Below are 18497 nucleotides of genomic sequence, written 5' to 3'. Positions count from 1 at the left end.
CCTGAACTCCCATGCATCACTGTGGGGAAGGGGCTACGGATTTGGGGAGGAGGCTATGAAAATGTACAGGGTCAGAGATACTTCAAATGGGCTGTAGTGTATGCTTTGCATGTAAGAGGTCCAGGTTTGTTTTCTAATATCAGATAATATGGACCCCAAGCACTACCATGAGTGACTCCCAAGCACCAAAATGGGAGTAGCCCCTGAGCACTGCTCAGTGTGACCCAAAAAACAAAATAAAATGAAAAGAAAAATTTCTCTGGCTGTGATGCTGTAAGTTTTTGCTTGAAGATGGCTTTTTTCTTTAAGGGGCTATCATTTGAGTTTCACTACAACTTGGATGTATACCTCTTAGTACATTGTGGGCTAACATAAGAAAGATAAGTTATTCTCTTTTGTAAAGAAGCCCTTTTAAGATTCAATGGTGTCATGAAACAACAACAAAAAACACAGGGGGAAATAATATTGGAACCCTCCTGTATAGCCTAACCCATCTTTACAGCCCACATTCAGTACAGTTAAAATTATCGACTTCCAATGACAAGTCAGTGATCTCACTGAATTGGGATATTGGCTTCCCTCCCCTATCTGGTGGTTTTTTCAGGTCATCGCATATAAAGCAGTAATTTACCTGATATTTCTGGCTTCAGATATTTCACTATTATAGAACTCATAGAATACTCTGTAAAAAAGGGCCATCTTTCTAGGAATAACTCCCTGAGTAAGTCAAACTTCTGGATGGAAAGAGAACAGAAGGCAAGCAGAAGCAGAGACTATTAACCAAATGTGGGTGAAAGTTCTTCCTGTTCTGTCATGTAATAATTCAGAAGCCTAAGCTATTGGGTCTATATTCAGGTTCAAATTTGGTTCCACAATTAATAGCTGTGTCCCCTTGGGAAGATTCACAACCAGTTAGTCCTCTTTTCCAATATGCAGAAGTCTAATCCTCTGGGCTCTCTCCCTTAGTGCTTTGATTATTTCAATTGGTGTCATTTGACTAGTTATGAACAAAGAATTGGGATCACCAATGTTATAATAACATTATTATTTATAACATCTTGGCTATAACATTTAATAGCCTTTGTAACTGCAATAGCACTCAAGATGGTAGCCACCCCATCAGCCTGGATCCCAGAGTTACTACAGTGGGAGTTTCCCTGTTTAACCTGGTGATAGAATCATAGTGTGAGATAAGTAAACGATTCTATTAAGTGACTGAGATTTTTTTTTTTTGCTTTTTGGGTCACACCTGGCTTTGCACTCAGGATTCACTCCTGGCAGTGCTCAGGGAACCATATGGGATGCTGGGAATCAAACCCGGGCCGGCCACATGCAAGACAAACTCCCTACATGCTGTGCTATTGCTCCAGCCCCTAAGTCACTAAGATTTTAAGCTTATCTGCTACCACAACTTAATCTAGTCTAGTCATTTATATACCTCCTCAATATTAGTTTCTTTATCTGAAAAATTAGTGTAATAATGTATCTAGCTTATAAAATAATCATGAGGATTAAATATAATACTATGTGTAAGGTAAAGAGTTTCTAACACAAAATAAGTTCTTAATATATTTGCCTGTTTGTTAAGTTATACTATGACCTAACTTAGTTTCTAACAAATATTCTACAAAGCAATCTGTTAGTCAGATTTTATGAATCGTAATTATGGAAACACCAAGATAATCCATTCTTGTATTTCCAAAATATTCTATTGCTTAGAGAAACAAAATGTATACTAAGACTAAACATTATCTCCCCTTTCCTGTTATGCCCTTCTCTTCTTCCCAAACATAAAGGTTTGCTTTCCCAGTACAGGTTTTGAAGATTTCTGACCAAGAAATTACATTTGACTTGTAACTTCTTACTACAAATTACTTTCTCACTTTACACACCTGTATCTTTGGTAGTTCACCTCCTCTTCTGCTCTTTTATACAATCTATGAACATATAATCTGCTTCTTCAATATTATTTCACTTGTCGCTGAATGACAACCACCATGGTCTTTGTCTTCATAGAGTGAACTCTCTTAGTCCAAAAGGAGATTATTATATCTTTATTCCATTCCGACCAGCTCAAAGTTACCATCCTCACACCTATAAGACCTCTGTGCTGTCCAGCTTGTCTATATCCAAGGTTTTCATGATTTCTGTAGTGATTTTTTCCCAAATAACCCTAGCAGGATCTTTATCTAGTCTCAAAGGCACCCTTACTATACTACTAAAAATCAATATGTTAATATATTAAGTTCAATGAGAATAAATTGTTGTTTATTTAGGTTAAATAACTCGATTCATGTGGCTCAACCCTATATATGAACCAATTTGAGGAAATGGTTTTTATATTATTCACATTGAATTATATGTTGGATCCTATCGAGAACCTCAATTGAATATATTTCTTCCTTGCTATGCTGAACTGGGGGAATCTTTTTATAGGTCATGAATTATGCAGTTGTATAAAAGTCCCTGAGACCCCCCTCTACCTCATTACTTAGTCTGTGTCAGAAATGTATATTATGTGTCTTAACTGACAAAGTGTTATCTTCTTCATACCTATCATGATCACTTGGCGACATGTTGGCATACATATTCGCTTTGATTCTTCATAAAAATACCACTTGCTATTGCTTTGTGGGAGAAACCAACATTCTTTTCTCTACCATCTTTCAGATTGAAGACATCATCACAAAGATGCAAGATGACAAGACAGGGGGAGTGCCCATCAGAACAGTCAAGAGCTTTCTCTCAAAAATCCCCAGTGTTGTAACAGGTAAATGTCCTTACAAGGTATTGGTGAAAATAGAAAAAGCTGAAGAGTTGTGTAATCTTGCAGACCTAAGGCTTGTCTAAGAATTTATAAGGAATAAAGAGATGTTGTAAGAGCTCAGAAACATTCAACATGCTTTGCTCATTAAATCAAGTCTTAGTCCTGGTTTCTAGGAAGACAGAAAGATTAATAATGGCTTTCCCATGACCAACACTTTTGGATATTGTCTAGGCTTCTGGATAGAGTTTCATAAATAAAGCAGCCTGTTTATCAGTCATGTGGTATCCAAGATATATTCTAGCAATGAATTATTAATGAAATTATTGTTGTCTTAAACTGCTTTAAGAAAATTTTATGCTCAAATTCTACATCTTAAGTTTTTTAACACACTATACTTGAACAGACAAAAGAAGTCTTTTTAAAATTATTTTTCTGCATTTCTTTTGGTTTGTTTGTATGTGTTAAAAATTTTTAATTGCAAATTATGATGCATCATACATGAGTATAGTTTCAAGGATGATTTAATAATCAAGTGAGATAAGACTCCTACCTTCTTCATAGCCATCTCTCATCAGTATCTTGGGTCTCCTCGCACATATTCTTGATGGTATTTACCTTACTTTCCATGAGAGATAGAGAACCAGTATCTCCTTCTATAAAACATAATGTGTTACTTATGTTCATAGTTTTGCTACATACATATATATCCTTTATCATCCAAGCAAGGGATTAAATGAATTATGAGAAAAAAATGATGCTCTATCAAAATCTTGCTTTTTTTGCCCCGAATTTGTGGAACCAAAAGGTTAAATTCCTATGGAATCAGAATTCAGATTATACATGTATAGTGGCTCAAAAAACATTAACAATATTCAATGCTGGTGAGACTCTGAGAAACTAGAATTCTCATACATTGTTGTTGGGAAGGTGAAAGGATCAGTTCTTTGGGAAGGTTTTTATACTGGGAAGATAATTATATGTGTAACTTATGATTCAGCAATCCTGCTTCTAGGTATTTATTCAAGAGAAATGAAAATTTGCATTCAGATAAAAACTTGTAAATATTTATTACAACTTTATTCATAATCTCCAAAGATTTGAAACAACCCAAATGTTCTTCAATAGGTGAATGAATAAACAAACCATAAAACATTAATATTCAGTAATAAAATTCAGAGAATTAGCTATGCATGTACCAACCAATGAGGATGAATCTTAATCATTCTTCTGAATAGTACGTCTCAAAAAGTTGTATACTGTTTCACTGAATTTTAATAACATTCTAAATATAGAAGAAAAATACAATGAAGAACCAGTCATTGGTATCAAGGGACTGTTCATTTGATTTTGTTTTGAAGACATACCATCAATGCTCAGGGCTTACTCCTGTCTCTCTGCTCAGGGATCACCTATAGCAGGGCTGAGGGAGGAGTGAGGGACCATATTTGGTGCCAGGGATCAAGCCTGGGTCAGATGCATGATATGTAAGGGTCTATTGGCTGTTCTATCTCTCTACCCCCAGTTTCCAGGAATTGGGAGTTGATGAAAGAGTGAAAAACAATAGTATTATTTTCACACACACACAAAAACCAAAACAGTAATATTATTTTCTCACCAACAATGAATGAGAGTCCCTTTCTCCCCACAGCACTGGATGTTCTTTTTCTTTTTGATGTGCGCCAGTATCTGTGGCATGAGATGATATCTCATTGTTTTGATTTTCATCTCCCTGATGATACGTGATGTGGATCATCTTTTCATGTGCCTTTTGGCCATTCATATTTTTCTTCAAGGAAGTTTCTCTATATTTCCCCAAAAAACTAGAAATTGAGCTTCTATATGATTCAACAATTCCACTTCGGGGAATACACCCTAAGAACCCAAAAACACACAGAAGAAACACCACCTGCACTCCTATGTTCATTGCAGTGATATTCACAATAGCCAGAATCTAGAAATAATCTGAGTGCCTGAGAAGAGAAGAATGGATAAAGAAACTATGGTACATCTACACAATGGAATATTATGCAGCTGTTAGGAAAAATGAAGTCATGAAATTTGCTTATAAATGGATGGACATGGAGTGTATCATGCTGAGTGAAATGAGTCAGAAGGAGAGGAATAGGGATAGATGATTGCATTTATTTGTGGGATATTTAAAAAACATAGGAGACTAATCGAACTTGGGTCAGCCATGTTGGCTGCGTGCAAGGCAAACACCCTACCGCTGTGCTATCGCTCCACCAAGGACTGTAGAAACATGAGCCAGGAAGACAGACCCATGATTGGAAGCTTGCTACAAGTGGTGGTAGGGGGAGGAAAGTTCGGATAGTGAAGTTCACTATGTTAGTGATAGCTGGAAATTATCAATAGACAAGAACCGAGTGCTGAAAGTAGGTAAAGGACTAAACATGACAACCTTTCAGTACCTGTATTGCAAAACATAATGCTCAAAGGAAGAGAAAGAGAGAGAGAGAGAGAGAGAGAGAGAAGAAAAGTGCTTGCCACAGAGGGAGGCTGGGGGTGCGGAGTGTCTGGTGGCAGTAGGGAAACTGGGGACATTAGTGGTGGGAAATGTACACTGGTGAAGGGAAGTGTCTTGGAATATTGTATGACTGAAACCCAATCATGAACAACTTTGTAACTGTATCTCACAATGATTCAATAAAAATTTTGAAAAACAATAACCAATAGTATAAGGAGCTGGAGAGATAGAAAAGGAGGTCAGGCACTTACCTTACATGTGGCCAAATGTGGTTAAAATTCTTAAAATTCTTCCTTAGGTGTGACCTGGCAATGCTAGAGGTCGCTCCTAAGTACAGAGTCAGGTATAGTCCATGAGTGCTAGCGAGTGTGACACAAAACCCACCCCCTAATAAATGAATAATCTAAAGAAATTTTATGAAATTATAGAATTTCTCTGTCTTCTTATTTTGATTGTTCATGACAACTTGATTCTATTTGTCTACACGTAAAAATTCATAAAGTGGTATACACATAAAAATAGTTAATATCGGGGTTGAGATAAGGCATTTTGCCTTAAATGTAACCAACCCTTGTTTGATCCCCAGTACTCCGTATGGTTGAGTTCAGAGCTGGGAGTAAGTCTGGAGGACTATCAGGTGTGGTCCACAAACAGACAAAAACAAAAATTAATATTACTATATGTTACCTTTATAAATAAATCCATTAGGTTGAGGTACCCATAAAGTTTACAATTCATTAGATTTTCACTATAAGAATTCATGTATTTATATATTCAAGTAGATCTGGATAATGAAAGACACTTATAATGTTAGTGCTTTCTAATTATTGTAGCACTGTCTTCCCGTTGTTCATCGAGTTGCTTGAGTGGGCCCAGTAACATCTCCATTGTGAGACTTGTTGTTACTGTGTTTGGTATATCAAATATGTCACGGGGAGCTTGCCAGGCTTTGCCATGTGAGTAAGATACTCTCGGTAGCTTTCCAGGCTCTCCAAGAGGGGCAGAGGAATCGAACCCGGGTCAGCCAGGACAGCCGCATGCAAGGCAAACGCCCTACCACTGTGCTATCACTCCAGCCCTTCTAATTATTAAATTTATGTATTGTTCTTGAAAAACTATTTAAAATATTTAAGTATTTCCATGACTTAAGAATAAGTTTGCTATTTTTCTTATTTGCCATATTGCTGAGTTGGATATTCAATTTATATTCAGCTCATAAGATGAGCAATGAATTATATATTTGTATTGATATTTGTTGTGTTTTGAAAGTAATTTTATCATTTTTGTTTTATTTCTATTACTTTTATTTCTATTTCTAGAAGCAGAAATTTAAATGCTCTCAGAGAATTTAGATTTTATTGGAAGAGACAATGAGATAAATGAGGAAAATATGCAGAATTTTAGGTAGTGTTAAAAGCCAATGAGAAAAGTATGAAATGGGGATACCATTTTTGGAACAGGGAGTCATAGTCAAGGAAGAATTCCCTGAGGTGACACTTATGTGAAGATGGAAAAGAGTTGAGGGATTGGCTGATACATGTATATATATTGAAGGGAATATCTTTCCAAAAAAGAAGTGCCAAGTCTCCAGTATAGAATGTAAGACCGTTATAACAGAGTGAAGAAAGGCAAGAGCAATGGGGGTGAAGGCATACTTACAATGATTAGCTGGGCCACATAGCCACTTGGCCATTATAAAGCCAAGGAAGGATTTGAGTATAGACTGAAGGACTCAGGTTTATTGCAAAATGATCCCTAATGTGTTCTTTTTACTATGGGCAGTGGGAGGCTACGTGACAGATAGGAAAAGGGTTTAAAAAAAAATTGTAACTCTGACTAGGTCATCAGCACTAGAGCTAAGTAAAGTGGCTAGATTTTAATTCAAGATTCTATTGAAGTACTTGGATATGAGATAGCAGAGATGAAAGAAGGGAAGTAGTCGGGAATGCATCCATTCATTGGAGTTTGACCCGCTGGAGGATTGGGATTGTCTTTCATTTCCATGAGAGGACAGGACTTTGTTTCTGTGATTCTTTGGTTAAGGGCTGGAGCGATAGCACAGCGGGTAGGGCGTTCGCCTTACAAGCGGCCAACATGGCCGACCCGAGTTCGATTCCTCCGCCCCTCTCGGAGAGCCCGGCAAGCTACCGAGAGTATTCGATATGCCAGACACAGTAACAACAAAGTCTCCAATGGAGACGTTACTGGGCCCGCTCGAGCAAATGTGTAATAAATTTTAAAAATCCATTTTAGATATATTAGTTTTGAGGGACCTATTAGACATTCTATTGGAGATGATGAGTGGATGCATAGATCCCTGGATCTATGTTTAAAATGGCAGGTCTTTCACAGCCACAAATGTCGCCACGTGACCTCTCATACTATACACCACTAATATACCGAGAGTATCAACCACATTTGATGGGATTTAAAGGAGAAGGCAACCAATCTTAGGGAGAATAAGTACAAAAGGCTCAACCTTTAACAACATATTACTAATCTCTTATAGAAGGGCTTAATGACTCCTGCATAAAATAAAACAATCTTCACACACTTTCCTCTAAGAAACCTTTCTTGGATCAGTTTTTAGCAGATTATTCATAACAAGCAATAGAAAAAAATTATTTCAGTTTTGCTTTGGGGTAGGGTTTGGGGTTCAGGATGAAAACATCCAAAATATGGTGGTAGGAAGTGTAATGGTGGTGGGATTGGTATTCGAACATTAAATGTAATCAAATATTGTGAAACAACTTTATAAAAAATAAAATAAAAATAAGTAAATAAAAATAAGTAAAATGGCAGGTCTTCAGTCAATCATCAGCTTGAAATGGAATTAAAGTCATAGGACTAATGACCTCATTTGTGAAATGGATGTTAATGGAAAATATTGTCTAAGTCCTAAAACTTAAAGATACTTTAATAGATAGAGGTCATGAGAGAAGAAATTAGAAAAATAATAATAATAAGGACTTGCTGGAGACAGGCAGGGACCCAGTAACAGTTGGAAGATGCCTTTTCTCTTCTCTGTAGGAAAGCATATTTTAGTAAAGGCTAAAAGTCTAAGGTTCAGAATTATAAGCATAATAAGATGGGCTTAATCATAACAGTGGTTGCATTGTCTTGCACTGCTGGACAATGAACTGTCTGCACCTGCCTTCACCTACCCATGCCTGTCTGTATCTGTGGTTTTGAATGTGAAATTCTCCTTCATGAAAATGACCTTATCATTCAGGTTGGAGCCCATGGGTGAACCTATAGATATTGCTAGGGTGAAAACCAATTGCTTGTCCTCTAGGAACATATTGGGTAGGAAGGTCACTCAGGGAGTCAATATACTGAGATAGAAAAATAGTTTATTTTGGGAAATATCAAATGAAAGTAATAATTCCTCCTTAAAAGGTGAAAAATAATTAAAAACTATAGAGGATGAGACTTAATAAACAAATGACCCTCGGGAACATATATGGAGAAGTAAAGTGAAAAATAGGGAAGAAAGGAAACCCCAATATCTTATCCAAGACTCATGAATTTGGGGGAGAGTTTCATTCATCAGTTAAGATCCCTGACTGCCCACCTGACATTGCAAGGGTTAGTATTTCTAAGCAAGAAAGTGCATCACCTTAACACTCCCTTTTAAGATTACTAGATCATCCCCCTAGGCCTTCTTTGGAGAAATTTTTTTTAAAAAAAAGTAATGAAAATAGATCTTGGAGACAAGACAGTGATGTTCCTGAGTTTCCAGGTTCATTTTGCCAGCAGAATCCACTCCCCCACTTTCCCTGTTGGTGACAGACAAATTCTGGGCCAGATGCTTGCCAAACTCCAGGACCACAGCCAGATTGCACAGTCCTTCCCAGCTGTCACAGACAGTCATTCCAGGTTAAGTCTTTCACCTGAATGTCATAAAGAATTTTCCAGGGACTTTGAAAATTGGTTTCTTCCTGGCCACCCTCAGGAACAAAAATGACTAGAATGCAAGAGCATACCAGATACATCTAATCTTGAAGACAGGAAAATTAAGTCCCAGAGACTTTATGTAATATACTCACAAATTACACAACTTGTTAGACACAGAATAAAGATAGAATTTGGATTCTGTGCTACCATTGCAGTGCTGTTTCCATTAGCTCAGAAAGAAAATGATAGACTCTTGAGTTGGAATAGTCCCTTACAAATGTTTAATGAAATCCCTTCCAGAAATGAAAATCACTTGGATATTTTGTTAAATGTACAGATCCCAGGATTTATCTATAGTCCTGGTATCATGAATGTCTAGTTTTACCATCTACACAGATTATCTAATAGTTATCTTAATATATGAATTAATATAATTACCACTTTCCTGACAAATGTTCTCTGGTCTCTGCTTCAATGATTTATAAATGCTAAATGTCAATTTCTCATTCCATCTTTTCCATCTTTGAACAACTTTATATGCTTCATCCTTATAAGGAATTTAAACATATCCTATTTACTTTAGTATCAACCCATTGGTCCATATCCACCTCTTCCTCATAACCAAAGAATAGGGGGATGAATTTGAGTAATACTGTAACCTTCTACCTCTTCTACAATGTTTTATTATACAAATAACTGTCAGGATTTGTTTGTATGCAAAATTTGTTACACTTAACTCAATTTTCACTTGCACATTTCTAGCTTTTTCAATAGTTCACAAAAATGTTAGAGGACTTTAAACATTTAAAAAGTATCTTCCTAGGCTGGGGGTGTTGTCAGGGGTAGAACATATGCTAAGCATGTATAAGACCTTGGTTCAGATTCCCACGTCATAGAACAAAGAAGGAAGGGAGGGAGGGAGGGAGGGAGGGAGGGAGGGAGGGAGGGAGGGAGGGAGGGAGGGAGGGAGGGAGAGGGAAAAATAGTTTATTTTTAATAGTTTTTATATTTTTAATAGTTGATTATGTTTCCCTCCATCATTGCCTCATGTCTCCCTACCTCCTCCCCCACCCAAGTCTCCCAAGAATATTTTAAATAAAAGTTCCAGAACTAGATAAGTAACCAAGATTAAGAACTCATATGTATAAGTTTAATAGCTTATTAAATGTGGGTGTAATAGAATTTTGAGTGTTAAAAGAAAACTTTTCTCAGAATATAATTCAGGAAAAAGTTAGGAGGAACGATATAAAAATTGAGAAAAAAAGTTAAAGTACATGAAATATATAAGACAATTAAATAAGTGTTTAAAGTGTTCTCATCTACAAAAGAGAGAAGTTATAAGGAAAACTCAATATTAGAAGAGAAATTTCCTGGGGATATTTCTGAAAGTAACAAATCACTTATATTTAGAAAATCAGGACATGCATTCCTCAAAAAGAAGAAAACTAATTTTACCTAGATTCATTAGAGGAAAATGATTTAAAAAAAAAGATAAGGTCAATGAGAAAAAAATGATAAAGACAATTAGAGAAAAAAAATAGATTTCACTGCAAAAAATCAACTATACTGACAACTATATTTTCTTGAGAAACAGTAGAAATTGAAAGACAATATACATTGATAGAAAATAGTTGTCAATCTAAAATTCTATACATAGCAAAATATCCCCATGTGAATAAATTTAACAACTTAAAAGATTTATAGAACTTCCTTGAAATACAAATAACCAAAACTGACCTTAAAAGATTTTTAAATTTGAATGTAACTCTACCTTTTAGATTGACTTGAATCACTGTTTATAATTATTTCATAAATCAAATGTTAGTCCCTATTGGCTTCCTTGGGCAATTCTCTTAGGTTGAAAGAAGGAAGTAATACCAACTCTACATTGATATTAAGAAACTCTTTTCAGCTCACTTTATGAAACTAAGAGTACCCTAGTCACAAAGATGGAGGCATTGCAGAACACAGAGATTATCTCTTATGAAAAAGTAGACACAAAATTTTAAAGGCATCAGCAAATTTAATCAAGTGCAACATCTAAGAGTTGACAGCTTTACTGTAAAGGCCACGTGGTAAATACTTTAGGATTTCAATGAAACTATCTCTGTTGAAATGACTCTGTTCTGCTCTTATAAAGCAAAAGTGGCCTGAGATCGTATGTAAGCAAAGAAACACAGCTGTACTTCCATGAAACTGTGTTTACAAAAATAGGTGGTAGGCCAAGTTTTCCTATCTTGATCTTCCTTCCTAGCTCATAAACAAAATATTAAGAAAAAAAGGTAAATGGAGAAGGAAATATGCCATTGATCTCATTTACAGAAAACTAAAAAAGAAACAAACTATAAGATGACAGTACATGAAGACATTGCATAGATGATAAAGTTAATGAGAAAGTAAGAATGTAGATCCAGAAAGACACATCAATGGACTGAGTGCAGGCAAGAAGCTTGGGTTCAATTACCAGCACCACATTGTCCCCCAATTGCTGCTGAAAGTGCTCCCCCAAGAAGAGAGTGGAGCTACAAGTACCCTCCCTTTGGTACTATTATTGGAACAATACATTCTAGGAATCCTGGAGTGAAGGGGGTAAAAGGTAAAGGCCCTCCCGTTGATCGTCGATTTGCTCGAGCGGGCCCAGTAACGTCTCCATTGGAGACTTTGTTGTTACTGTGTCTGGCATATCGAATACTCTCGGTAGCTTGCCGGGCTCCCCGAGAGGGGCGGAGGAATCGAACTCGGGTCGGCCATGTTGGCCGCTTGTAAGGCGAACGCCCTACCACTGTGCTATCACTCTATGTAAACCTTAATTGTAATAACATGAGTACTTTCCTTAAGAAAGCTAAACTGTAGATAAATAATTTTAGGGCATGAGTGATAGTACAGGAGATAAGGCAAGTACTTGCATGCAACCATCCAATCCCCAGCATCCCATGGTTCCCCAAGCACTGTTAGGAGTAATTCCTGAGCACAGAGCCAGAAGCAACCCCTAAGCACCATCAGGTGTGACTCTCTAATTTTTTTTATATAAATCCCTATGGAAAACAGTATGGAGAATCCTCAGTAAACTCAGAATTGAGCTCTGATATGGCCCAGCAATCCCAGTTTGGGACATCTATCCCCTGAACCAAAAAAATATTAGTTCAAAAGATCCTATGCACATAATTTTTCATTGCAGCACTCAGTAAAATAGCTAAGATTTGGAATCAACCAAGTTGCCCAATGACGATAAGTGGATCATGAATATGGGATATATATATATATATATATATATATATATATATATATACACACACACACACACACACAAAATGGAATACTACACAGCTGTTAGGAATGATGAGATCATGCAATTCGTGGCAATATAAATAGAGCTGGAAGATATCATGTCAAAAAAGTAAGCCAGAAGAAAGATAAACATAGGATTATATCACTTGTGTGAAGGAATAGAATAACTGGGTGAGGGAATGATTGCATTGCAAAGGGGGAATGTGGTGATCAACCACAGCCCCAGAAAGAAGGAAAGAAAGAGTGAAGGGGAAGGGGAAACAAATAAGAAGCAATGGGGACAGGGGAAAGGTGATATTAAGAAACGATAGAACCAGATACCCAAACTACAGTGTCAACAACACTAAAATCAAGAGATCCTATCCAAACTTTAACAACCAAATTTAGAAAAGTGCCTGTGAAGACGGCCAACTGGAGTATGGGAAGCAGTGGGGAGTAGTAGATGTGGGAGGGAACCTGGGAACATTGGAGGAGAGAAGTGGCACTGGTGATGGGATCAGTGCTGCTAAAACCCAACTATGAGTAACAGTGCTTTAATAAAAAGATATGGAAAGAAAAAAAAGTAATTTATAGTGTTTGGTCAATAACGTCTGGGAAATGCTAATTTCCAACATACTGTGTCAATTTTAGTTTAAAAATTGAGCAAAGCTATTTTCTCTCTGTTCTTGTAAACTGGATCATACATTTATTTCCCAAAAGGATTTATAAAAACATTTGTCACAGTCAATACTGATTGAAATCAGGGTATAGCCTGAGAGGGCTAACTCTGAAAGAGATAATGCTTAATTAAATATTGATTACTCTATGCTTTTCTTAACAATTTTGACTTTACTACAACACATTCTCTCTAAATGTGAGCACTTTTACTTCTGATGAATTTCATTTAGCAGCAATATCCTGAAAACCTCTCAAGTTATAATTGTGAAAGCAAAAGACAAAACTCTAATATTCTTGGCCTTTGTGCCATGAAAATTTTACTCTAAATGTCACATTAATTCATATTCTCACATTTCTCCTTATTTGACTTTCTCCCCTTTCAAAAGAAACACTAAGTGGAATAAAAGGAGGAAGAGACAGCTAATTTACCAAAAGTGAAAATTCTCCATACAACCTACTGATTTATGCACTCAGATTTCTTTTTAACACTTCTGTTTTTAAAAGTCAGTTTCAGAGTGATAATCAGGGAATTTAAGAAGCGAATAAAATACTGATTATTTTGGTAACTGATCCCAGGGTCACTGTGTGTTTTTTTTAAAGAACGGCAAATAAGGCACCATGTGCATTGCTCCGTTTATCAAAAGAAACATCAATACTAGTAACAATGATGACTATATATTCTATTGAATGACCTGTTATAGCACTGAAGTCTTCACACCAAGAGTAGAAGACTAGCAAAATTCTGCTTATTGGCAAGAAATCTGTGCCAGGATTTTAAACATGGAGACTATTCTTTGAAGCTTGGTCTACTAAGACAGTGGTACCAGAATAATATTTAATTTATGAAAGACAAAACATTTTTAATCATAATATAAAATAATCATGGTGTATATAACATATATATACACACACACACATATATATATATGTACTTTAAAGCCACCTTAGAAGTTGATGTTATATCAGCTTTTTTTCTCCCTTACATATTTTGACTTGGATTTGCATGTTATACACAAATAAAGTTTAATTTTACCCTCATTTACAGAGGAAATTTGAAGTTATTTTGATATAAATAAAGCCTTATGTAAGCTTGAATTATAAAATTTAATCCAGTCTTTGGTTCAATGATATCATTGTCTAAATCCAAATATAACATCACTAATTCAGGATCTTCTCCAAAGTTCTCTCAATATTTGTTTTGTGGGGGGGAGGAGGCACAGCCAGTGGTTATCAGAGATTATTCCTAGCTCTGTGCTCAGGAGCATTCCTGCAAGTGCTCAGGGGATCATATGAAGTGCTGGGGAATAAAACCTGGGTCAGCTACTTGCAATGCAAGTGCCCTACTCTCCATACTGTCTCTCCAGCCCAATATTCAACAGACAGTTATCAAAATTATTAGAATTTTGTCTTCCTGAGAATTAAAAATGACATTTGTCGAACTCACCATAGGTAACACTTGTAGAAATATAAATATTGTCTGATACACTCCTATATGGACCCTGAGTTCAATGGAGTGACACTAGGGTCCCCAGCACCAAAGGGCCTGAGAAGCCCCACATCCATAGACCCAAACATTGACCCATTTGACCTAGTTTACTGAATATTGCCAGAAGTATCTCCAGATCCCTTGAGCACTATTTGGGAGCCACTCCTCCCCCTAAAAAATTATTTACAAAAATTCTGTAAATTTTTATGTAAATAAAAATAAATTTTTAAATCAGAAATTTAATAGAAAAGTTATATGGTAGATTAGGCACAGCCACAAAGAGAGCTCACATATAGAGAAAATAGAGCCAAAGATATAGTACATGGGTTAAGGCACTTGCCTTGTATGTAGCTGACCACGGTTCAATTCTCAGCACTGCATATGGTCCCCTGATCCCAATATTATTGATCCCTGAATACAGAACCAAGAGTAAGCCTGAACACTGCCAGGTGTGACCCCAAAATAGGAAAGAAGGGAGAAAGGAAGGGAGGAAGGGAGGGAGGGAGGGAGAGAGGGAGGAAGGAAGGAAGGAAGGAAGGAAGGAAGGAAGGAAGGAAGGAAGGAAGGAAGGAAGGAAGGAAGGAAGGAGGGAGGGGAGGAGGGAGGGGAGGAGAGAGGAGGGAGAAAGGGAAAGGGGAAGGAAGGGAAATAAAGAAAAGAAATATACAGTCCAGATCAATAGTATAAGGCAGTTGTCTTGCCCATGACTGACCCTGATTTGATTTCTGGTACCACAAATGTCTCCAAAGAACCACCAGAAGTAACCTCTGAGTACCACTGGATGTAATCCAAAAGCAAAGAGAGGAGAGGACAGGAGAGGGGAGAGGAGAGGAGGGGAGGGAGGGAAGGGGAGGGCTGAGGAGGAGAAGGAAGGGAGAGAGAAGGAGAGGGGAGGGAGACAGTAGGGGAAGGGAGAGGAGTGGAGGGGACGGGGTAGGAGGAGAGGGGAGAGGAGGGGAGAAGAGGGGACAGGGGAGGAGGGGAAGAGATGGGAGGAGGGGAGGGAGAGGAGGGGAGGAAAGCAGAAGGGAAAACATGAGGGGAGGGGAGGGGAGGGGAGAGGGGAGGAGAAGGGAGGGAAGGAGCTAGGTCTTGATAAGGAGAGAACCATAACTGATGGAGAGTGGGATCTGAGTTCACTTATTTACTACTTTATTCATTGTATGGATATTTCAAACTTTTTAGCAAGGAGGTTTTTGTTTTAATCTAATGAGTGTATATTTGGATAGATAGATAGATAGATAGATAGATAGATAGATAGATAGATAGATAGATAGATAGATAATTTCCCAAACAAATAAGCCTTTTTTTAAAATTGTATTGAATCACCGTGAAATACCTACAAGCTTTCATGTTTGGCTTACAATCACACAATGATCAAACACCCATGCCTCCACCAGTGCACATTTCCCACCACTAATATCCCCAGTATACGCCCCCTTTCCCACCCTCCCCTGCCTCCATGGCAGACATGATTCCCCATACTCTCTCTTTACTTTTGGGCATTATGCTTTGCAACACAGACCTGAGAGGTTATCATGTTTGGTTCTTTATCTACTTTCTGCACACATCTCCCATCCCTGCCGATTCTTCCAGCCATCATTTTCTTAGTGATCCCTTCTCTATTCCAGCTGCCTTCTCCCCTTTGCTCATGAGGCAGACTTCCAGCTATGGAGAAATCTACCTGGCCAGTGTATCTACTATCATTTTGTTTGTTTGTTTAAGTTTTGACTAAGGTGTTTTATTTTATTTATTTTTGTTTTGTTTTGTTTTGGGGGCCAAACCCGACAATGAACAGGGGTCCCTCCTGGTTCTGCACTCAGGAATTACTCCAGGTGGTGCTTGGGGGGAACATATGGGATGCCAGGGAATGAACCCGAGTCGGCCACATGCAAGGCAAACACCCTCCCCACTGTGCTATCGCTCCAGCCCCATCATCAAGGCTGTTTTATAGACCTGATGTGTGCTGAGGAGATCATTTAGCAACATCCATGGTTCATCACTTGTGATCATAGCTGTGACCTTCCCTGGTGATGTCATCTCTAGTATAGTCCTGCTGGGCAAGAATTTATAGTCATATCCTTCTGTACCTCAATTCTACTTCGGGATGAGATCCACTTTCTGAGTTGCATCTAAATCTATGGGAGGGGTCTGTGCAGTCTCAGGCAGGGAAGACTTTTAGCAAAGTCCATGATACTTTGTTCACAATAACATTGTCTCCCTTGATCTCAGAGTCAACCTGTCCCTGCCTCATTCTTTTTCTCCTGACCCAAAGTCTCACTGATTTTGATTCAGAAACTGGACATCTTGGGTTTAATCCCAGCACTACCTGTTGTGGGCTGTGTGCCCTGACCACTTGACTCAGCCTTTTTGTACCTCCTTTTCCTCATCTAGAAGAGCTGTTAAGAGTAAATGTGTACGGGACAGATAGATTTCTCCATAGCTGGAAGCCTGCCTCATAAACAAAGGGGAGAAGGCAGCTGGAATAGAGAAGGGATCGCTAAGAAAAAGATGGCTGGAGGAATTGGTCGGGATGGGAGATGTGTGCAGAAAGTAGATAAAGGACCAAACATGATAACCTCTCAGGGTCTGTATTGCAAACCATAATGCCCAAAAGTAGAGAGAGAGTATGGGGAAATCATGTCTGCCATGGAGGCAGAGGGAGGGTCGGAAAGGGAGGGTATACCAGGGATATTGATGGTGGGGAATGTGCACTGGTGGAGGGATGGGTGTTTGATCATTGTGTGATTGTAAGCCAAACATGAAAGTTTGTAGGTATTTCACGGTGATTCAATAAAATTTAAAAAAAGAGTAATTGTGTATAAAATTGTCCAAAAACAGTGTTTGCCCCATACTAAAAGCTATGTTCTTTGGGGATTTCTATTTCTAATTATTGGTAATAGTGTTGTTCTTAGTTATTTCTTGAGCATAATTGTTGTTTGGTTTTGTTGGGGGGGGGGAGGTGGGGAAGCTTATAAAATACTCAATTTATGCCTCTTCACTGGGAGAATTCTGCTGGGAGTTTCAGGCCCATCTGCTAGACATGTTTTGTTTTGTTCTGTTTCTGCTCCTGAACCAAGCTGGCAATACCTATGTAGGGCTGGGGGCAAAGAGATGGGAAGGTCTGACTGACTCCCTATAGATCCCTCGTGAGGTAGAGTTGCAAATTATCTATGTCCTAAATGCTCAAATCTTGGCTCTTTCAGATGCTTGACTGGGTTCCCCTGACTTCTCCAGGGTGCCTGGCTCTAGCTTTCTTTCCTTTTCTTCTTTGCCTGGAGGGGCTCATCAAATGAAAGTGTTTCAAGGCTCTGATTCAGGACTGACTCCTGAGGCCCTAGAGCCATACCCCTGAAGCTGTCAACACAATTCACTGGCTGCTCCCTGGGTGAGGAGCAGGAAGCTATGAGAATAGGAATCACTTGAGTTAATTTATTGAATTATTCCCAAGAATACTGGTGAAAATTCATTAAGAGTCTCCAATACCTGAGAACAAAACTGTGTCAACCAAGTCCCATCACCATCACTGGAAGCTGACACACAGTTCAGAGGCTATTTGGAAGCAACAAGACACTCTCTTTATATTGCAGTTGGATTTCCCACGTATTGCAGATATTGTATTTTTTACCGATTGAAATGCCTTAAAATGATTACAATCACCAAAGGCTTGTAAATGATGAGCAATTTTAGCAGCAAAGAGTTTTTAATTAAGAGACATGCATTGTGCTTTTAAGATGGTATCCAATATATTACAAACACAACATAAAATTTTTTTAAACTTTGGGGCCTCACGTGATGTCTTCAGAGCTTACTCCCGGCTTTATGTTCAGGGATCACTCCTGGCAGTGATCAAGATGTGGTACCAGGGACAGAATCTGAGATGGCTCCATATAAAGTAACCACTTTATCTTCTGAAC

General features: G+C 38.0%; 1 protein-coding gene across 9 annotated transcripts in view; it reads left to right on the top strand.

Moving 5' to 3' along the window:
* Positions 1 to 18497, top strand: part of RGS6 (regulator of G protein signaling 6) — a 570853-nt gene that overhangs the window by 399946 nt on the left and 152410 nt on the right. For all 9 annotated transcript variants that reach the window (XR_008795065.1, XM_056133560.1, XM_056133562.1 and 6 more), the window contains exon 3: positions 2671 to 2770. Coding sequence is in view for 8 of the 9 variants with exons in the window: in XM_056133560.1 (XP_055989535.1) it covers positions 2671 to 2770 (100 nt within the window). In the remaining variant the exon portion in view is untranslated. The remainder of the gene's footprint in view (positions 1 to 2670; positions 2771 to 18497) is intronic.

Source organism: Sorex fumeus, unplaced genomic scaffold (assembly GCF_029834395.1).
Source record: "Sorex fumeus unplaced genomic scaffold, SorFum_2.1 ptg000098l, whole genome shotgun sequence".
In the NCBI taxonomy this organism is placed as follows: Eukaryota; Metazoa; Chordata; class Mammalia; order Eulipotyphla; family Soricidae; genus Sorex; species Sorex fumeus.
This window is presented reverse-complemented; position numbering and strand designations above follow the sequence as displayed.